The 19,037-nt window shown below is 38.6% G+C and overlaps 1 protein-coding gene across 1 annotated transcript in view; it reads left to right on the forward strand.

Annotated features, from left to right (window-relative positions):
* LOC143640969 (fibronectin-like) overlaps positions 1–10,471 on the forward strand; it is a 36,266-nt gene extending 25,795 nt beyond the window's left edge. Inside the window, 8 exon segments of the mRNA XM_077108457.1 lie at positions 640–1,094; positions 2,191–2,329; positions 4,544–4,552; positions 4,767–4,922; positions 6,808–6,933; positions 7,433–7,539; positions 9,935–10,048; positions 10,400–10,471. Of these exon segments, the coding sequence (XP_076964572.1) occupies positions 640–1,094; positions 2,191–2,329; positions 4,544–4,552; positions 4,767–4,922; positions 6,808–6,933; positions 7,433–7,539; positions 9,935–10,048; positions 10,400–10,471 (1,178 nt within the window).
* The last annotated feature ends 8,566 nt before the right edge of the window (positions 10,472–19,037 follow it).

The following is a 19,037-nucleotide window of genomic DNA, read 5'->3' on the forward strand; positions in this document are numbered from 1 at the left end:
TAGAAACCCCTCCCATTGTCTTATTATTTGATTTCTGAAACTTGGAACTAAATAATGTTTTACTTTGTCATTCGGTCTTAGTTCAATTTGGAGAAAATGCTGTACATATGGCAATAGGAAAGCTTTCAAAACAAATATGTGTTCTTACCTCTTTTTACCATTTCCAACCATGAAAACTATTGATTTAAACCTCTGTAATGCTCATACTTCTGATTTAAACCTCTGTAATTCTCATACTTCTTATACTGACATGATCGCTGTGGATTCTAGTTCCTATGATTTGTTTCTCAGGTTTAAAGAGAGAAGACAATGGCCTGGGGAGGCACTACACATTGCAGTTTCATTAGGCTTAATTTGAACAGAGGCAGCTTCTGTGGTGCTCAATGGTTCAAAGCTTTGTGTCTCTAATAAATTCATGCTAACACTTTTTTTCTTTCTAAACTATAAAGAAACCTTTGAGAAAAATCATAAAGTTTTCTTTCTGGGAAAAAGTGGGTTTTTTTGTAATCTGAGAACCGCTGGTTTTCCAGGGGCTTTGATCAGGTTGATATACAATCTTCATTGCCTGAATTGATAATGGTTGCTACTTGCTGAAACTTAACGCCCTTTGCTTTTTTTGCTCTAACCTCTCTTGGCTAGATGAGCTTCCCCAACTGGTAACCCTTCCTCACCCCAATCTTCAAGGACCAGAGATCTTGGATGTTCCCTCCACAGTTCCAAAGACCCCATTCATCACCAGCCCTGGGGTTGACAATGGAAACGGTTTTCAGCTTCCTGGCACAAGCCATCGGCAGCCCAGTTTGGGGCAACAAATGGTCATTGAGGAACATGGTTTTAGGAGGACCACACCACCCACAGCGGTCACCCCCGTAAGGCATAGGCCAAGACCATACTCGCCGACTATAGATGAGATTCATGTCCCCAGGGGAGAAGTAGACTACCACCTCTACCCTCACAATAGGGAGCTCAATCCAAATGCCTCTACAGGACAAGAAGTTCTCTCTCAGACAACCATCTCTTGGACTCCATTCCAGGACAGTTCTGAGTATATCATTTCATGTCAGCCCATTGGCATGACAGAAGAACCCTTACAGGTAATCATCTCCCTCCCTGCCTGTGGCTGGGAAGCTCAGAAAGGAATAAATTAGAGGAAAGAAGTGACAAAGTTTTCCTTCTGGGAAAGTGTTTTGTAATCTGAGAATTGCTGATTTCCCCAGGGGCTTTGATCAGGTTGATAAATAGTCTTCATTGCCTGAATTGATAATGGTTATTAATTGGTAATGGTTATCAATTCCCATGGGCTTCTTACTAGTAGGATTAAGAGGCTCTGATGTAAAATGGCTACTTCTAGAACTTTTAGAGAGATGGCACATTTAAGCACTGATCATTTATTAAAAGTCCATATGGCTCTACTTGGGAGGATGTACGAGAGAGCGTCATTAGCTTTTATTCAGTAGAGAATGAAATCATTTTTATTATCTTCACACATTGGAGGCTCCATAGTAAGATGAACAAAGACATGATCTTAGAAAAGAAGAAAGATACTCCACTGAATTTACATTTGTGCACCATTCTTAGTTTGTCCTTGAAGAATCCCATTATCTGTAGTATATACAAGGAAAAAGAATGTAAGAGGAGCTGTGCATGTCAGCTGTTAGAAGTAACGGATTCTCTTACTAAAACCCCATCCTTTAATTTGTCCCACTGGCACAGTTTTTAAAAATGACTATGTTGTGGGAGATTACTGAGCTTAGAAACCTGAGTTTGAGGATGTGCCATTGTTTTAAGGACTCTGTATTGTGTTGTGGTCTACTGCCCACTGTGCATGGCCTGCCTGTCTCCACAGAGAGCAGTGTCTGTGCTTGATGTGAAAGGATCATGCAGGGCTTCCATGGGCTTCTACAGAGCCACATCTAGTAGGATTAAGAGGCGGCTAGTGTCATTGAGGGCTCCTGCTAACTATGGAGCACATAGGCAGACTTTGGGTAGGAAAATCTGAGAGAAGTGACTATTCCTTGCTCATTCCATTTCTCTCCTTGGCCAGTTGGGACTCCTATATACCCCTGGTCTTTATTAGTTTCCCTTTGATTTGTTTAAACAGTGAGGGTTAATGATAAGGGACCAGGGGAGCCCGCATCTGTTCTTTACTATAATGCTCTCTCCCCATTTTGGCTGTACCAATAATTGCAGTTCCGAGTTCCTGGAACTTCCACCAGTGCCACTCTGACAGACCTTACCCGAGGGGCCACCTACATCATCCTAGTGGAGGCAATGAAAAACCTGAAGAGGCACAAGGTTCTGGAGGAGGTTGTGACTGTGGGCAACCCTGGTATGTAAATTCACATGTGGTTTAGGCACATGCTCCTTGTTGGACTGCACCAGAGAAGGCTTTTCCTAGTGACTGTTCCTTTGTTGCTTGTTGCCTTGCAACTGTGGAAAGTATGCCTACCATCAATATGAAGTACATGAGCAACCTTAAGTTCATTTAACTTTAAGTGTCCTCACCAACACACATGCAGTGTTAGGATGACAGGCCAGGCTTCAGTTATTTAGCCCAAAAGTATTGAATCCTTCCCAGTGTCTTGAGTTGATATGAGGCACTGGTTTCCTGGTATACTTTCCCGTACCCCTTCCTTCTCACCATGCTGTGGTCCCCTAGAGTGATTCTTAGTACCAATACTAATGGGAAGTTCTCCTCTGCAACACATTTTTATCCAAAGAGCTTCCTAATTCTAAAGTTATTTCACTTTTTTTCTCCTGATGATATAGGTGTAAAACCATCATAAAGGTTAAATGGCCATTGACTTTATTGTGGGGTGGGGAATGGGTATTGGGGATTGAGTTACATCCCCTGCCCTTTTTATTTTTTATTTTGAGATAGGAGCTTGCTAAGTTGCTTAGGGCCTTGCTAAATTGCTGAAGCTGGCCTACCTTAGCCTCCTAAGTAGCTTGAGTTTCCAGGCATGTGCCACTGTGCCCAGCAACCACTCACTCTTCTTTGTAGCACTTTGCAAGTCCTTTAAAGCCAGTAGCATGCCACCTGGCTTTTACTTTGCAGCAGCTGATGTTATTCACCCAGGAACATGAGATAGGAAATAATCAAAATCGTGAATCCTGAATCTTCCCATTGGAAAGGTCTCTCTCCACACCAACAAGGAGTGGTAACTCCTGTCTATGCCATGTAACAGAATCTCATCCTAGGGTCCAGTTATATAATTTCAGCCTTATTCTTCATCTGACAAAAGACTACTATTTTATATGTGTAAACTTTGGTGAATTATAGCAGCTAACTGCTGGCAGGCTGGGGGGAGGTTCTTTTGTGTTTGTTATTAGGTATTGCATTTTGTGGCTTTAATGGCAAAATTGTTGTGTGAAAGGAATTTTTGAGAGCATAAAGGTTTTTGTGCTTTTCCACATCTTTTTATTTTCTTTAAAAGAGTCCAACTCCATAACATTAGTTACAATAGAATTTTAACTCCTGAATATTTTTGGAATAATGAATCCCCATTTAACAGTCTTAAGTTCTTTCTGTTTTTCTTTCCTACTCCTTATTCCTGGCAGCAGTGTTCTTCATGATAGCCAGGGTCTCTTGACTTTGAAACATTTCAGACTTTTTAGCTCTCTAAAATATATTTCTTTCCAGAGTGATGCCTTTTGAAATATTAGGCACTTCCAGTATCTACTGGATTTGATTTTACACTGTTAAAAAAAAAAAAAACCACACAGTGAGATTTAAAGTCACAGTAAGTTATCATATTCAGTTTTCAGAGAATAACTTGAGGCATGCTTTATTTGCAGATTGTTTATCTATCTATCTATCTATCTATCTATCCATCCATTGGTATCAGGGACTGAACTCAGGGGCATTCAACCACTGAGCCACATCCCCAGTCCTTTTTAAAAGTTTTTATTTTGAGACAGGGCCTTGCTATTTTTCTGAGGCTGGCCATAAACTTTCAATCCTTCTACCTCGGACTCTTGAGTCGCTGGGATTCCAGGTGTGTACCCAGCATGCCTGGCTTACACAAATTATTTTAAAACAAGTTTTTCTAAAACATAAAGAGACAAGATCTTTGGTCACATGATGAGACTGTTACTTATTCCTAACTCATGTACTTCCCATTTGATTTCTCCTATTTGAAACAGTTGGTTTTATTAATAAAATCAGTTTTACTATCATAATAACTATTTTGCAAAATCTAGGATTTCCAAACTATTATGCAAAAAAATGCAATAATAAAAGTGAAGACTGCATTATAACAGTATATAAAAATGCTAAGACCTTTGCATCATAAGCAGAAGGTAGCCTCTGATAATATTTCTTAGTTTAGTGAGCACTTTCTACAGGTTGTCAAAGGGACGATACATTGGCTTCTTGGCCTTGTGAGAGAGATGTTAAATAATTAACTCAAGGTCACTCAGGTCCTGATGGAGAGGCATTGCTACCCTTGTTCTTACCTGGCTTAAATTGCCTCAGAGTTGATTCCATGTTCTATAAAGTAGATTTACCAGATTTGATCATTTTTACAATTGAAGACAAAAGTGAAAGATGGTCTCCTTTTCAGATGCTGGTGGCAAGTGTCCATTGGCTACACCTTTACATCATTTATGAGAGTGGCTGATACATCCATGGAGCATATGGAATTTTAGAGCTACCGGAATTTTTCTGTTAGATTAAGTCATTGTATATAATGTTCTGGTTTCTTCTTCTTCTTCCAAACCACCAATAATAGGTCTCTTTTGCTTTTTCTTCCTGTTGCTCATAGGCCCAAACCAACCTATTGATGACACCTGCTTTGACCCCTACTTGGCTTCCCATTATGACATTGGAGACTAATGGGAGCGAATATCTAAAACTGGTTTTAAACTCACGTGCCAGTGCTTGGGCTTTGGCAGTGGGCATTTCAGATGTGATTCATCTAGTGAGTAGCTTGCTCTGACCATCCACTCTTCCTCCATCTCCTCCAGTTCCATACATTCGCATTAACGTACCAAGGAGTCATGTTTGGTAGACGCAAGCTCTTCCAAACATTTGAGAAAACTGTTGGACTCAAAGTAACATTTTGTATCATTGAAAAATGATGGGAAATTTTACTTGTTGAATATCGCTTCATTTCAAGTCGTATGCTAATACAACTACTGATTAAAGCAAGTTGTTGGTGATGCTTTTGAAATTTTCTGTTAAGTCAAACTCAGTGGAGTCAGTTCTCATTGAGAGTGCCAGTCAGAGAAACCCCAATTCTCTTTTAATCTTTAGTGTTGAATGTGGTTCAAGGTGATGATTCATACTCATACTCATTTAACACAAATCAAACATACATATGTACACACACACTCTCACATTATACACACACATCACAAATACACACATTGAATATGTGCACACACACACACACACACACACACACACACACACACACCAGCCACATAGTTTGAATATTGCTAGTAATGTAAAGGAAAATGTACAGATATTCTACTTGTCCATAATTTAAAAGCCACTTCACCAAAAAATATTTGATTTTCAAATTATAGAGATTTTAATGTTTCAAATTACAGTGATCCTAGGATTATCTATTGTGCTTTGAGAGTTACTATTAGAATTTATAACCTTTCACTTATCCTTCGATTTTAGGAGATATAATCATTATTGACCATTGGTTCATTTTTACAGGTGTTAACCATTATACCATATAAACAATCCTTTCATCAACTTTTACAGAAATCATATTCATGGAAGTAAAACAGAACAGATTTTTAAAGATTTCTTAAAAGTATATTAGTTGACTTATATACATGAAATGGCTTAATCCAGATTGAAATTCAAAAGCCAACTGATTTTTACAGTGTAGACTTCTGAGCTTGGCCACCTGAAAATGGTATATAAAATTGGGAGGCTGAGCAGAAGTATGGGCGTGCACTGCGGTAGAGTTGGGTGTGTTAACATGTGGCAGCAATGAGGTGGTTGGTTTTTAACTTCTGAAAATGAACTACTTTTTAAAACTTTGCCTGTTTTTTTGCCTGCATAAGTATTAGGTGCAATTGTGGGAGCAGAAGTCTAAGGTTGTTTATGAGTGTCTTTAGATCAACTTACATATTCTTTGCTTGAATGTCATAGTTATTTAATGCCTTTTCTTCCAATTTGAGAAGACTGAATTGTTGATTTTATAAATTAGAAGAAAAAATGCATTCTGATGTAAACTTCCTAAGTGTGTTCTATTTAGTATAAATCTCAGAGACTAAAAGTCATCTTTTACATATGGTAAAGGCATAGGACTTGTGGATTCTCTTCAGCACCAGGTCTCTATTTGTAGGGATGATAGCCAGGGTTTATCATTGTTTTGTCATCTATGTTTATTCTTTCTTTCAACTTACATGCAAGAGGTCATGGCAGAAAGAAAATGCTGATCTGTTTCATTGCACTTCTTTGTATCTAAGGTCTCTGCAAATCCAAAACTGACTTTAAAAATATATATATATAAATAATATATATATATATTCCTAAAAGACTACTCTGATCCTGCTTTCATTCACCACAATTTTAAACCTTAATGAAAATTTAAATGGAAATCATTGGCCAAGTCCTATGACATGATTACTGCGGAGTGCCTTAAAATGGCCTAGAAAATAATAAATAGTAGAAACTATATTTTTAAGTCCAACTGAAGAATCAGTTCACAGTAGGGATTGTGACCTTTAACTTGTCATTCTTTCCAGATATGTGGATTTTAAAATCCTATATCCCAGTGTGCTTTTCTCTTGAGAGTCAGAACACAAATAACTCTGCCTGTGATTTTCCCACCCACACAGAATGGTGCTACGACAATGGTGTGAACTACAAGATTGGGGAGAAGTGGACTCGCAGGGCAGACAACGGCGAGATGCTGAGCTGCACGTGGCTGGGCAAAGGGAAAGGAGAATTCAAGTGCGATCCTGGTACGTCATTGAGAATGGTTTCTGGAGCTCTATTGGCACACCCACTTCCATTAGGGGCTGTAACTCCCATTCACAGGATGGACTGGAGACTTTAGGTCCCCTTGAGGTTTGAACAGAGGCTTTGTTCATCTTTTGATTTGGAAAAGTGGAGGTGAGCCTCAAAAAGGAGTCATGATGGAATGTTATTACAGGCCACTTTAGCACTTTTCTGAGTATTTTGATCATTATCTACAGTGAAAATGGTGGAAGAAGTCTCTATTGGTCTGTCAATTCAACTTTTAAAATATGATTTCCATTGAACCTATTAGATCTAGTTTGTGGAAATGCTGCCTTAAGATCTGAGGAGTAGTACCTCTCTTATGATGATTCATATAAATTTGAGTAATTTGGACTTTGATGATACAAATTTAGGATAAAATAGAACCCACCCTTGTATCAAGCTGAGTCTGCATTGCTGTTCTTGGTCTTACATGTGCTTCTGATTTGTGCCTACATGTAGATGGGACAACATGCTACGATGATGGGAAGGTTTACCAGGTGGGAGAACGGTGGCAGAATGAATTTTTAGGTGCCATTTGTTCCTGCACATGCTTTGGAGGCCAGCAGGTAAGATGGGATGTGCCAGGTTCCCTGCAATTTAGATGACACAGGGGAGGCTCCTGTATTTACATGCTGTGTGCAAGGTGCCTCCATGCCTCTTATGAAGAGTTGATAAGACTCTGGAGCATCCTCCCTGAGAATGGCAGACAGCCCCTCCCCATGCCTGCTCTTCTCAGGCTGTTCTGTTCTTCAGCACTGGAAGTGTTACCTGCTATGGAGCACTGAGTAGCCAGCTCTATGCTGATGGACAATTTTCCTGTGGCCTTGTTGTGAAATATTTCAAATAATACTTTGGGTCTAAGAAAATTCCACTTTGTGCCCTCTCTTAGTCCAAATATATATCCTTGTACTAGCTCTACTAATATGCTAAGTAAATGGGACAAACAGGAAATGAGAAGTGGTCATGGCTCTTACTTAATGATATAGTCAGAAATTAAATTAGTATGTATTTAAAATCAAGCTAATTAAGGAAGGTTTTTGAGTTGAGTCTGACAAATACAGTTCTGACTAGACTGGAGTCAGCAAGAAAGGGTTTATGGAAAAGAGAAGAATAAACTGGCTGGACTTGGGGTGTCTCAGATTTGGTTGAGGGAGCAGAAAGACAGTAAGCACACCCCCAGGGACAGGGTGAACTGGCCCAGGTAGGCTCCATGAACCAAACCTCTGCCTAAGTGTCTTGTTGTCAGAAATTAGATGGCAAAAAAATTCACTATTTAAGCCAGTACTCCTCAGCTATTTCTAATATATGCCCTCCTTCATTGTAACAACAGAATGCTGTGCCTTTCCCAAATAAGTAAAATTTCAAAGGGAAATGACTCTTGTAACTGGAAAGTAATGGAAGGTCATCGTCCTTCGTTTTCAATGGAGACATGCCTTTCCTAACAACACTCCAAATTCTGATCCATGGGAAGGAAACATGCTTCCACCCCAGGCGAGGTCCACAGTATGATATATTTGGCATTAACCAGTTACAGATGCACAAGAAGAAAATGAGCGTGATGGAAAATGTACTTTGGGGAGATTCATCTGGCATCAGGGAAGCTTCTTCAGGGTTCTCTCTGCATCACCTTACCAAGGGACACAGTCCAAGGAAACTGATCTGATTCCATCCCTAGTGTGTGAAGTTGGTCTCTTTCTTTCAAACCCCCCCCCTCTTTCTCTCATAAAGACCGATCATAGAACTCAGTCATTTTGGTATAAAAATGTGTAAAGGAGAATTTATTGGGAAGTAGACATTGGTCACACTTCAGTCTCTTTGTTACTTAATGAACGTGAAACCTTTCCCCTGTGACTCCTTTTCTGTTGCAAAGTGCTCAATGAACCACTTATGACAGGAGTAGGAACATTCCTGATTCTGTAGGTAGGCATTGACCTGTATTATGTTAGGTGTTATGGGAAGTAGGCTACAAAGTGGAAAATGTCTAGAATATATAAAAGATATGAAAGAATGTATAAAATATATTTAAAAAATAAGAAAGAATATATTAGTGTTCTTTGGGTTGCAAGAGGAAAGTCCTGTTCAAGTTAAGTGGGCAAAAATGTCTCCCATAACTGAGAAGTTCTGTATCTACCAGCTTGAGGGGCAGCTCCCACCATGGCATATGGAGTCTGTTGCTCTTGGGCTACCATTTCTTTTCTAGTAGATTCCCTGCTTATGGTAACATCCAAGATCAGCTTCAAATTTACCGTCTCCCAATTTAGGAACAGAGAAAGAGAACTCTCATTTCCCCTCACTTCAGGCAAAAATCTGAGAGAGTTTTACTGGTGTTGCGTGGTCTGTTCCTATGCTCCACTCCATTGCTGGCCAGAGACAAGACTTCCATGTTACTGGCCAGGGTGGTTTAGGAAGGGAGTTGCCATACGATGCTGGAAAGACCATGGCTAGTGTCAGCCCAACTCCATGTTGGCAGCCCCAAACTATGGCCCATTGTGTGACTTCCCTCTCCCTCCCAGCAAGCCACTCCTCTCCCCTGGATCTCTATTTCCTTTGCTGTATAATGAAGGTATGTGTCTATGTGGTCTCAAGTCTCTTTTAAAAGCTCTAAGATTCTTTGAAACAATCTCTTCCATCATCTAGTATTAAAAAAAAAAAAAAAACATTGCTGAGGATGTTGGGACTGCAATCAAACTTAGCAGACTGAGTGGGATTTAGATAGGAAGAGAAGAGAGGAAATTCCAGGAGAAAGACAAAGTGTATGCAGAGGCCAGTGTGAGCTTTGGTGATAAACCAAAATGTATTCCAAGAGTTGCAAATACATGAGATTCTCATCAGTGCTTCTTTAGTGATTTACTGCTTATATTTGACCAATGCACAAGAGCTGAAATTCTTAACTCAAGCACTAATTATGATGCCCTTGGGATGTCTGTCCTAAGCTCCATTTGTTTCATCTCTCTCCTCCAGGGTTGGCTCTGTGACAACTGTTACAGACCAGGTGGTTCAACTGTTCCTGAAGGCCCCTCCTCAGGTCACTCCCCCAACCAGTATACACCGAGATATCATCAGACAACAAACACTGTAAGTCCATTTGCCCCTGTAGACTCTCCCTAAATGTAATTGGGTGCATGACAGGGAATCTCTTTCTGCAGATTCCTTTCTTCTGAATGAACCAAATATTTGTTGTTGTTGTTGTTGTTGTTGTTGTTGTTGTTGTTTTGAAGATCTCTTAAGTGACTTGTGTGGAATACTGTATCCTAAAGCATCATTGAATTTTTGAATATCTCTCATTGCTCAGTATATGGCTGGGCTCTTCAAACTAGAAAGTTTCTTTTCTATGAACAGTTGTCACAAGTCTCCCCTTCCAACCCACACCCCCATATACGTTATAGAGTATTTGCTATACTGATTCTCTTCTTCTTCCATTAACAGAATGTTGTTTGCCCAATCGAATGCTTCATGCCTTTAGATGTGCAGGCTGACAAAGAAGATTCCAGAGAGTAATATTTGCAACCCAACGGAACAAGCATCTGTGTCTGCTATGGTCTATCCGAAGTCGAGTGATGTTAGCAGATCCCATCTTTGAATGTTTGTTTCTTTCTTAGCCTTTTGCTCTGGAGACTCCAGCTTCAGCTAAACTCACGGCTTCTCCAAGCATCACACTGGGAAGTGTTTTGAGACTTTTCTCATAAATGAGGGCAGTATGTTGTCTATTCTGCTTTAGAATAGTCAGTACTGCTCAGTATTTTAAATGAAATGATTCTCGGTGTGATTTGGTTTGCATAATGTATTGAATTATGTTACCAAAATTTTAAATAGGAAAGTTGCCCAAACACTTCTGTTTTCATTTAATTGTCTAGCCCACAATACTATAGGAATGGCGTGTCCTTGCTACTGTGATATTTAACATATCCACAGTATTCACTTCTCCAAATGATTCTAACAGTTGCTTAGAAGTGTCTTTCTCTTACCTGTTATTTATCAATTTTTCTCAGTATTTTTATACAGAAAAAAAATTGTATTGAAGACACTTGGTATGCGGTTGACAAGAGAAATTTGGTATAATTATGGTTGGTAATTATTTTTTATACTGTATGTGCCAAAGCTTTACTACTGTGGAAAGACAACTGTTTTAATAAAAGATTTACATTCCACAACTTGGAAGCCACTTCTTTTTATATCAGATATTTGGGGAGGAAATAATAATCACCATGAATGTTCTTTTTCTTTTCAATTCATCAAACATTTAGATAGCTCTGACATGCAAGGCTCCTTAATTCTTGGGTTACTTCTGTACAAGGCTTTCTGCTTTTTGCTGCAAAAACAGCTTCACTTTTGTCATTTCTCCACTCTTCAAGAGCAGAGAGATTTATGTTTTTTCCTTAACAGATTTAAGTAGCCTCTCATCTTTATGAAACATGCCAGCTAGCACTTCAGAAGCATAATTGAAACAATCTTTAGTTGCTTTTTTCTAGGCATTATTATTCTTCCCTCCCTCCCTCCCTCCTCCTCCTTTCCTTCCTTCATTGAATAAACATCTTTTCAAATAGATTACTTGTGAGGAAAATAAAAGGATAGCTGAGCTGTTAGTACTTCCCTGTACTATACTATTCAAGTAGCTTTGTCTTAGGGAATCCCCACGGTATAATAACCTCATCCAATCTGTCTTAATTCATGTCGACTGACACTTTAGCATGACTAATAAACTACCATCTCAACAGTTGCCTTACTCATGGTCTGCAAAGATCATTTCCTTTTCAATTTCACCTTGGGGAAGCAACAAAACTCTGAGATTAAATATGACATTCAGGGGTGGGGGTATAGCTCAGCGGCAGAATGCTTGCCTAGATTGCATGAGGCCCTGAGTTTGATGCTTAGTACCATGAAAAAAAAAAAGAAAGAAAAGAAAAGAAGCTGGGCATGCCTCCAATCCCAGTGGATTCAGAATCTGAGGCACAAAGATCAAGTTCAAGTCCAGCTTCAGCAATTTATTGAGATTCTCTCTCAAAACAAAAGTGCTAGGTACTAGGGATGTAAAGTTTCATGGTAAAGCACCTCTGGGTTAAATCTCCAGGAGAGAGAGAGCGAGAGAGAGAGAGCGAGAGAGAGAGAGGGAAGGAAGGAGGGAGGGAGGAAGGGAGGAAGGGAGGGAGGGAGGGAGGGAGAAACCCTTTAAAAATCAATCTCACTTTCAGAATAGTAAATCATGGCATAGGAAATAGTTGATTAATAATTAATAAAAATTCAGGAAGCATGTTTTTATATACACATTTGAATTGATTTAGTTTATAAAATGCTTTGACATTTAGTATCTCATTTGGCGGAGATTTTATAGAGACTACAGGTCAGATGAGTTTTCCTTAGCAATATACAGACCCAGACTCCAGATATCTATTTAATATCACTAATCTTTCAGCTTCACCAGTCTATCAGTTACAGCCTAGCTGTTCCATGTCTATTAAAACAACACAAAAAACACAGATCAAAGTGATATTAAATGACTCTCAGACATAAGTGAGTCACCCCTGCTCATGGAAGAGAAGACTAGGACCTAGGACCAACCTACACAGTATAACAGTAGGTAATTCTATCAAAGACGCCTGCCCAAGAGAAAGCAAACCCTCATAGGTGAGGGACCAAGCAGCACCTCAGCTTAAGCTTAAAAGGTATTTATATCTGAAAACAAAGTCTACTGGATCTTCTCTGACATAACTTTCCTATGTTCACATTTGAATACACCATCAGTGAAACTCCACATCATGTACAACCACAAGAATGGGATCCTAATTAAAACAAGTAATACTCCATGTATGTATAATATGTCAAAATACACTCTACTGTCATGTATCTAAAAAGAATAAACAAATATAAATTATTTTAAAAACAATCTACTGGATTTTCAAAAGCAGTATAGTAAACTTATGAATTAAACTCAGAACAAATCAAGTAAATATAAATGCTCTGTTCTGTCTGGGAATTACAATGCAAGACATGTATAATAGTCTTTTTTTATTAACCATTTCTCGGCAAAATCATTCAAAATAAAAACTAAGTATTTCCAAAGATCTATTACAGTTTTTAATTGACTCATGTGACTGTTCCCACTGAGAATTCTCTAAGCAAGGCAGATCAAAAAGACGTAATTAAAAGACCGATCTAGATTTAGGCAACAAATGGGAAGAAAAACCAGTGAAAGTAAACGTAATAAATATTATCAGGCTTTAGAAAGAAAAATAAAGGTTTTTAAGTTTTATGGTGCCTTACTGTGCTTGATTTGTAGTAAAATTTGTTCTGTATTAATATTGTTTTCAGATCTAATGACCTAAAAGAATTATGCAAATTACCTATAATAATATCACTGTGTATGTAAGGCACACTTTCTGGGGAGGTGAATAGAGAAATAATCAGGTGGATACTACAAGTTTAGGAAATGACTTTTTCTATTTAATTATATTTCCATTGAAAATTCTATTCCATTTCTAGTTGTATGAAACTCATTAACGTGATTAAGAAACATCACATCAGCACATTTAAGTGTTGAAATTGCTTCCTATTCAGTAAGTTCCCATTACTGTGTTAGGGAAAGTGGCAGGCTACAATTTTAAAAGTCTCATTTTCAGGGAATACAATGCTTTTTTTTTTTTTTTAAAGTTTCCTGTTGGGACTCCTCATGTTTGGGGATATTTTAAGATTGTCACCAGGACGGCAAAGCAGAAGCACATACAGATGACCTTAGACTAAGAAAGTTCTTTTCAAGAGTGAAGGCACTTAGGTTTGCAATGCGAATTGTTTTCATGATCATGTTGTCCCATTCCATAATCTCATTAAAATAAGATTCAATTTGAATTGCAAACAAAAATCTATATAAATTACAAATAAGGAGAAGAAAATACCGTGTGTAATAAAAAGGGAAGAGAAATGGTGCTTCAGAAGCTAAAAGCCCCAAATGGAAAATTCCTTTTTTAACATTCCTCAGTAGAGCCAGATGTAGATATTAAAGTGTGTTTTACATTACCTTGAATTCTTTTTTTTACTTATTCTTTAGAGACATAGGCTTTTAAAAATTCTAGAAGCTAAGTTTATCTCTAAAACAGTTTTTATGTGGAGTCTCCCAAAGACTTTGAAATTAGCATTGGTTGGGGATGGCAGGAAGTCACAGGAAGCACTCTGCACTCCAGGGTTGGAGTCACCCGTCCTGTGTGCTGTGCACCACAGTGTGCTCCCTTAGGTCAAACAAATTGAAGATCAGGAATTCTTCCAAGGAGCTCATTGTATGACAGTACTTTGGAAATTGCCATTTCCTTCCAGAAAGGAGGCACTACCTTTGCCAGGTGACCACTAGTCAGGACTTTAAATGTAAACTGCCAGTCTCTGTCTCAGCGTTGGTTGCAAAATGCTCAACAACCAAATACTGTGTTATGGCTTGGCTAGGCGGTGTCCACCAAGGGCTCCTGTATCAATGCAGGGATCTTCAGATAAAACGATTATAGACTGTGAGAGCTGAAACCTAATCAGTGGATTAATCCATTTGGTGGATTAGTAATTTGAGAGGAATACTGTCCTGGGTGGTAACTGTGGGCAGGTGGGACATGGCTGGAGAAGTGGATCTCTATGGTGTGCCATTGAAGAGTTAATCTTCTCTGTGGCCCCTTGCCCCTTCTCCCTCTGCTTCCTGGCTGCCATGAACCAAGCAGGGCTGTTCTACCGTACCCTTCCACCATGACATCCTGCCTCACCTTGGGCCCAGAGAAATGGAGTCAGCCCTGGATGGACTGAATTCTTTGAAACCATGAACCAAAATAAACTTTTCCTCCCCTATCTGTTTAGGATAAAATATTGCTTTTTCTCCCCCCAAAATAAAAATCCTATTAGTCTCACCTCTTGCTCTTGCATATGCAGTTGATATGGGTGTAAGGGTTTTATACATGTCATAGACCATGCAGACTTTGGCCTCATCTTCACTGAGTGGAATTCCAACCGCAGCTCCTATAGCAAAAACGACAAAATAATCAATAAACTTAAAGCCTCAAGTTGCTAGTAGTCAACTGCTAAATCAAGACTCTTTTAAACGTCTAGTCTATGCAGCACATTTTTTACCACCTGTGCCAAATAAAATCCTACTTATCCACAAAATTGAACACCAAAAATAGAGTTGCTGAGGGAACCAAGGCAGCAGGAGGGTAGGGTTGGGACTTTAATCTCCTCTCTAGCTTCTGCAAACAGAGTCACTGAAACTTGATAGCACCCAGTGTGTAGGAAGCTGGGCTACTTCCTTATTGACTCTTTCTGTTTTGCTTGGTAACACACACCAATTATTTCTTCCCTGCTCCTATTGCTTTAACAAGTAATAAATACTGAGAAATAATTATATGTTGCACTGTCAGCAAAGCTGGTGATATGTGTGTGTATCCATATGTATATTCTTAATTCTATAACATGTGTGTGTGTGTATGTATATATATGAATTAGGGTTTAAATTCAGAAGCAAAAGGGTATCTCATACATGGCTATAAAAAGTTGTAGTAGTGCAGGCCTGTAATCCCAGCAATTTGTGAGACTAAGGCAGGAGGACTGCAAGTTCCAGGACAGCCTTAGCATCTTAGTGAGACTCTGTCTCAAAATAACATTTAAGTATAAGGGTTGGGGATGTAGCCCAGTGGTAGAGTGCCCCTGGGTTCAATCCCCAGTATTGGGGCAGGGGGGCGGGGGGAGCAACAGATGAAGTGTCATAAGAACAACTTCTTCATCTTTTATTAAGATTCATTTTTAAACATAGAAAAACATTTGACTGATAAAATCATGCTTACACAGCAAAAAAGGCCTGATTTTCCTATCTCATAATACAGTCAAATAATTATATGTGTTATCGTATTTTATGATATTATTATATTGATACTATTATCACTAGACTCACTGAAACCTTCACAGAACACCTAGATTCACATTACAGCGTGTCAAGTATACAAAAGTATATTAAAGGATTTTAAAGGAAACACATGGTGAGCAGCTCCAGAGCATTCAGGAACACAGTGCTTTACCTGCTGGGCTAACGTGTTTGAAAGAGGCCGCAGCTGGAATGTCTAAAGCTTCTCTGAGTTCCTTCCCCAGCTGCCATGCATTCAAAGCATCACACAGGTTTATGAATCCAGGCACTCCATTGAGCACTGTATACAAACACACACACACACACACTTTACAGTCCTTAAAAAATAAAACTTATCAAGTCTACACAAATGTTTCAAGTAAAGTACAATTAAGAGCAAGGAGACACTAACATATAGGAACGTGACAAAGAAAAACAAAGCAGCTGAGCGTGAACTCATACACAGGTGCTAGACACACACACTGCTGGAGGACCAGATCCAGCCAGACTAGACATCAATCAACAATAGAGTTTCAGGTACAGGAGGAATCGGGACAAGACTGGAAATCAGTCAGAGATCCATGTAAATTCAGAATTGAGATAATTGTTGTAATTATAGATAAAGAGTACATATTGACAATTTTACAATTTGTCAATTGAAAAAATTATACTACAAGCTAAAGCAAGAGGTGCGGGTGGGAGGAAAGGAGAATTAGGAAGAGCCTGCAACTTCAGAGTCTAGCATTAACTATTTTCCTATTTTTTGGCATGAGCTAGTATCTCTCATGAATAAACATAAGATGTGCATATAAGCAAACAGTGAGCCAGCACTAACTAAAAACAAATCTGCATGATTTCATTTCCCACATGTTATCTTGAATAGTAAAGACTTTTTGAAAAAAGTAAAAACCTTGCACAAAATGTTTGCTAACTGCCTACCACATTAGTGGCTGCTCAGGCACTTGGGATACATCAGTGAATAAAGGACTCCTTCTTACCTCTCCCCCATATCATTGTCTTCAGTAAGCTAATGAGGGAGGCAAAAAAACTAAGCAATGAAAGGAAACAAGCTATTAAGCCATGAAAAGACATGGATGAACTTAAATGCCCATGGCTGAGGGTGGTATTGGGGTTTAAAGTCAAGGGTCCTCCACCACTGAGTTACATCCTCAGCACTTTGAATTTTTGTTGACATCCTCCTGCCTCAGCCTCCTGAGTAGCTGACATTACAGGTGTGTACCACCTGTGTTTTATCTCAGATACTTGTTCCCTGTAATTTATAGTCCTCATTTAGGTTCTGAGGCAAAAAATATCTCCATGTACTTTCAGTTCTAGTACTTTCCATTATCAAAAGCATTTTCACTAGTACGATATAAAAGTCTTGATTTATTGTTTCCTTATTTTAGTGTGTGGGGGTATGAATGTTTTTTTTTTCTTATGTTTTCTGGTAAATATGGCAGAGGTGGCTCTGGGCAAATAAACAATGATTTACTGTAAGAGACTCATTGAATTTCTCCCAAATATATGCTTATTTTCACAACAGAGGGGGCATCTTGCTTTATCATATGGTTTGAATGTTTTTGACAGTGATTTAATTACAAGGTAAATGCTTGTTTGTGTGTCTGGAAACAAAACTGAAGCAAGAGTAAAGATGGAATTGTGTGTATGATTGTAATGACTAGTTTCTTACAACTAGAAATGAGACGATTTCTATTTATTTAGCTATTTACTAGATTCAGAACTTCTCTGCAGAACTTTCTGGCTGATCAATTATTAGTGTCTTTAAATATCTTGAAGGGTAACTGGTACTCAACTCTTGAGATGTTTCAAAAACCAATCATTCTCTCACTCACGACACAGCTACTTTGTCTATGAAGCAAGGGAGATGAGGAGCTATACACAGGATGCCTCACTTTATTATGAATTATTGTATGTCTTGTGAAATATTTTACTTTTACAATTCATTATTGTCTAATTTGTTTCTTCTGTCACTCACCTAAGTTCAAAGAGTACTATATATATATAAATGTATACTGTTATATATATATATATATATATATATATATATATATATATATATATTTTTTTTTTTTTTTTTTTTTAAGAGAGAGAGAGAGCGAGAGAGAGAGAATTTTTAATATTTATTTTTTGGCAGACACAACATCTTTGTTTGTATGTGGTGTTGAAGATCGAGCCCAGGCTGCACGTATGCCAGGCGAGCACGCTACCACTTGAGCCACATCCCCAGCCCCTATATATATTAATATATGTAAACATACCAATACATATATATGTAGAATAAATATACATAAATATATAAATATGTATTCATTTATTATATATTTGTAATATATAAAATACATATTTATATACATATATTTACTATATATACTTATTGTATATGTAAGTATATATACACATATCTTTTAGGGAGGGAGGCTGGGGAGACTTTTAAGTATTTTTTAGGGAGCGGGGTGAGGGTGCTGCAGAGGAAATAGATCTGGGCAGGTGCTTGAAGAGGAAAGGCTGAAAGGGGTTTCAAGCAGGTGTGACATCATCTGCTGCACATTTTTAAGATTCTCTGTTGTTGAAACAAGAAGGCCAAGAAAGAAAGCAGAGATTAGTTAAGACAGTCGTGTCTGTTATGGAGTTAATGGGGACATGAGTATTGTTAGACACAAAATGTACCTGAGGTAGAATAAAAACAGATAGTGAAAGAATGTGAAGGTGAAGGAGAAGAGCATTTTAAGTTAACAGACATCTTATCCTGCTCCCCTTCACCTCTCCCCAAGCTGTTGAGGACAACAAAGAAAGCTGACAGGAAGGCCTGCTCCATCCCACCAGCAAAGATGCCAGCCTGTGGGCTCTGGGCGTGCCCTTGTATTGTGAACAAGGCTGCTCTTGCTCTATCAGTGCTTGGTCTCCGAAGCTGCCACACTTATAATTCTCTCTTCCTATTCTCTACTCTCCCTAACCAAGGACTTGTTCCAACAGTCCACATCAAGAACAAACACTGAAAACCCTCTTTTCACTCTAGAAACCAATGGAAATCCTAATTTGTTTGAAGAATTATGTATCATTATTTCCGAACCTCAAATTTGTGTTCTGGCCCACTTCAAATGGATTCTAAAGCTATCATTCCAAGGAAACTGCTCCTTGAATCACTCCCCAAAAGTCCTTCCTCTATTCTAAAGCATTCCACCTCAT

Source organism: Callospermophilus lateralis, unplaced genomic scaffold (assembly GCF_048772815.1).
Source record: "Callospermophilus lateralis isolate mCalLat2 unplaced genomic scaffold, mCalLat2.hap1 Scaffold_808, whole genome shotgun sequence".
In the NCBI taxonomy this organism is placed as follows: domain Eukaryota; kingdom Metazoa; phylum Chordata; class Mammalia; order Rodentia; family Sciuridae; genus Callospermophilus; species Callospermophilus lateralis.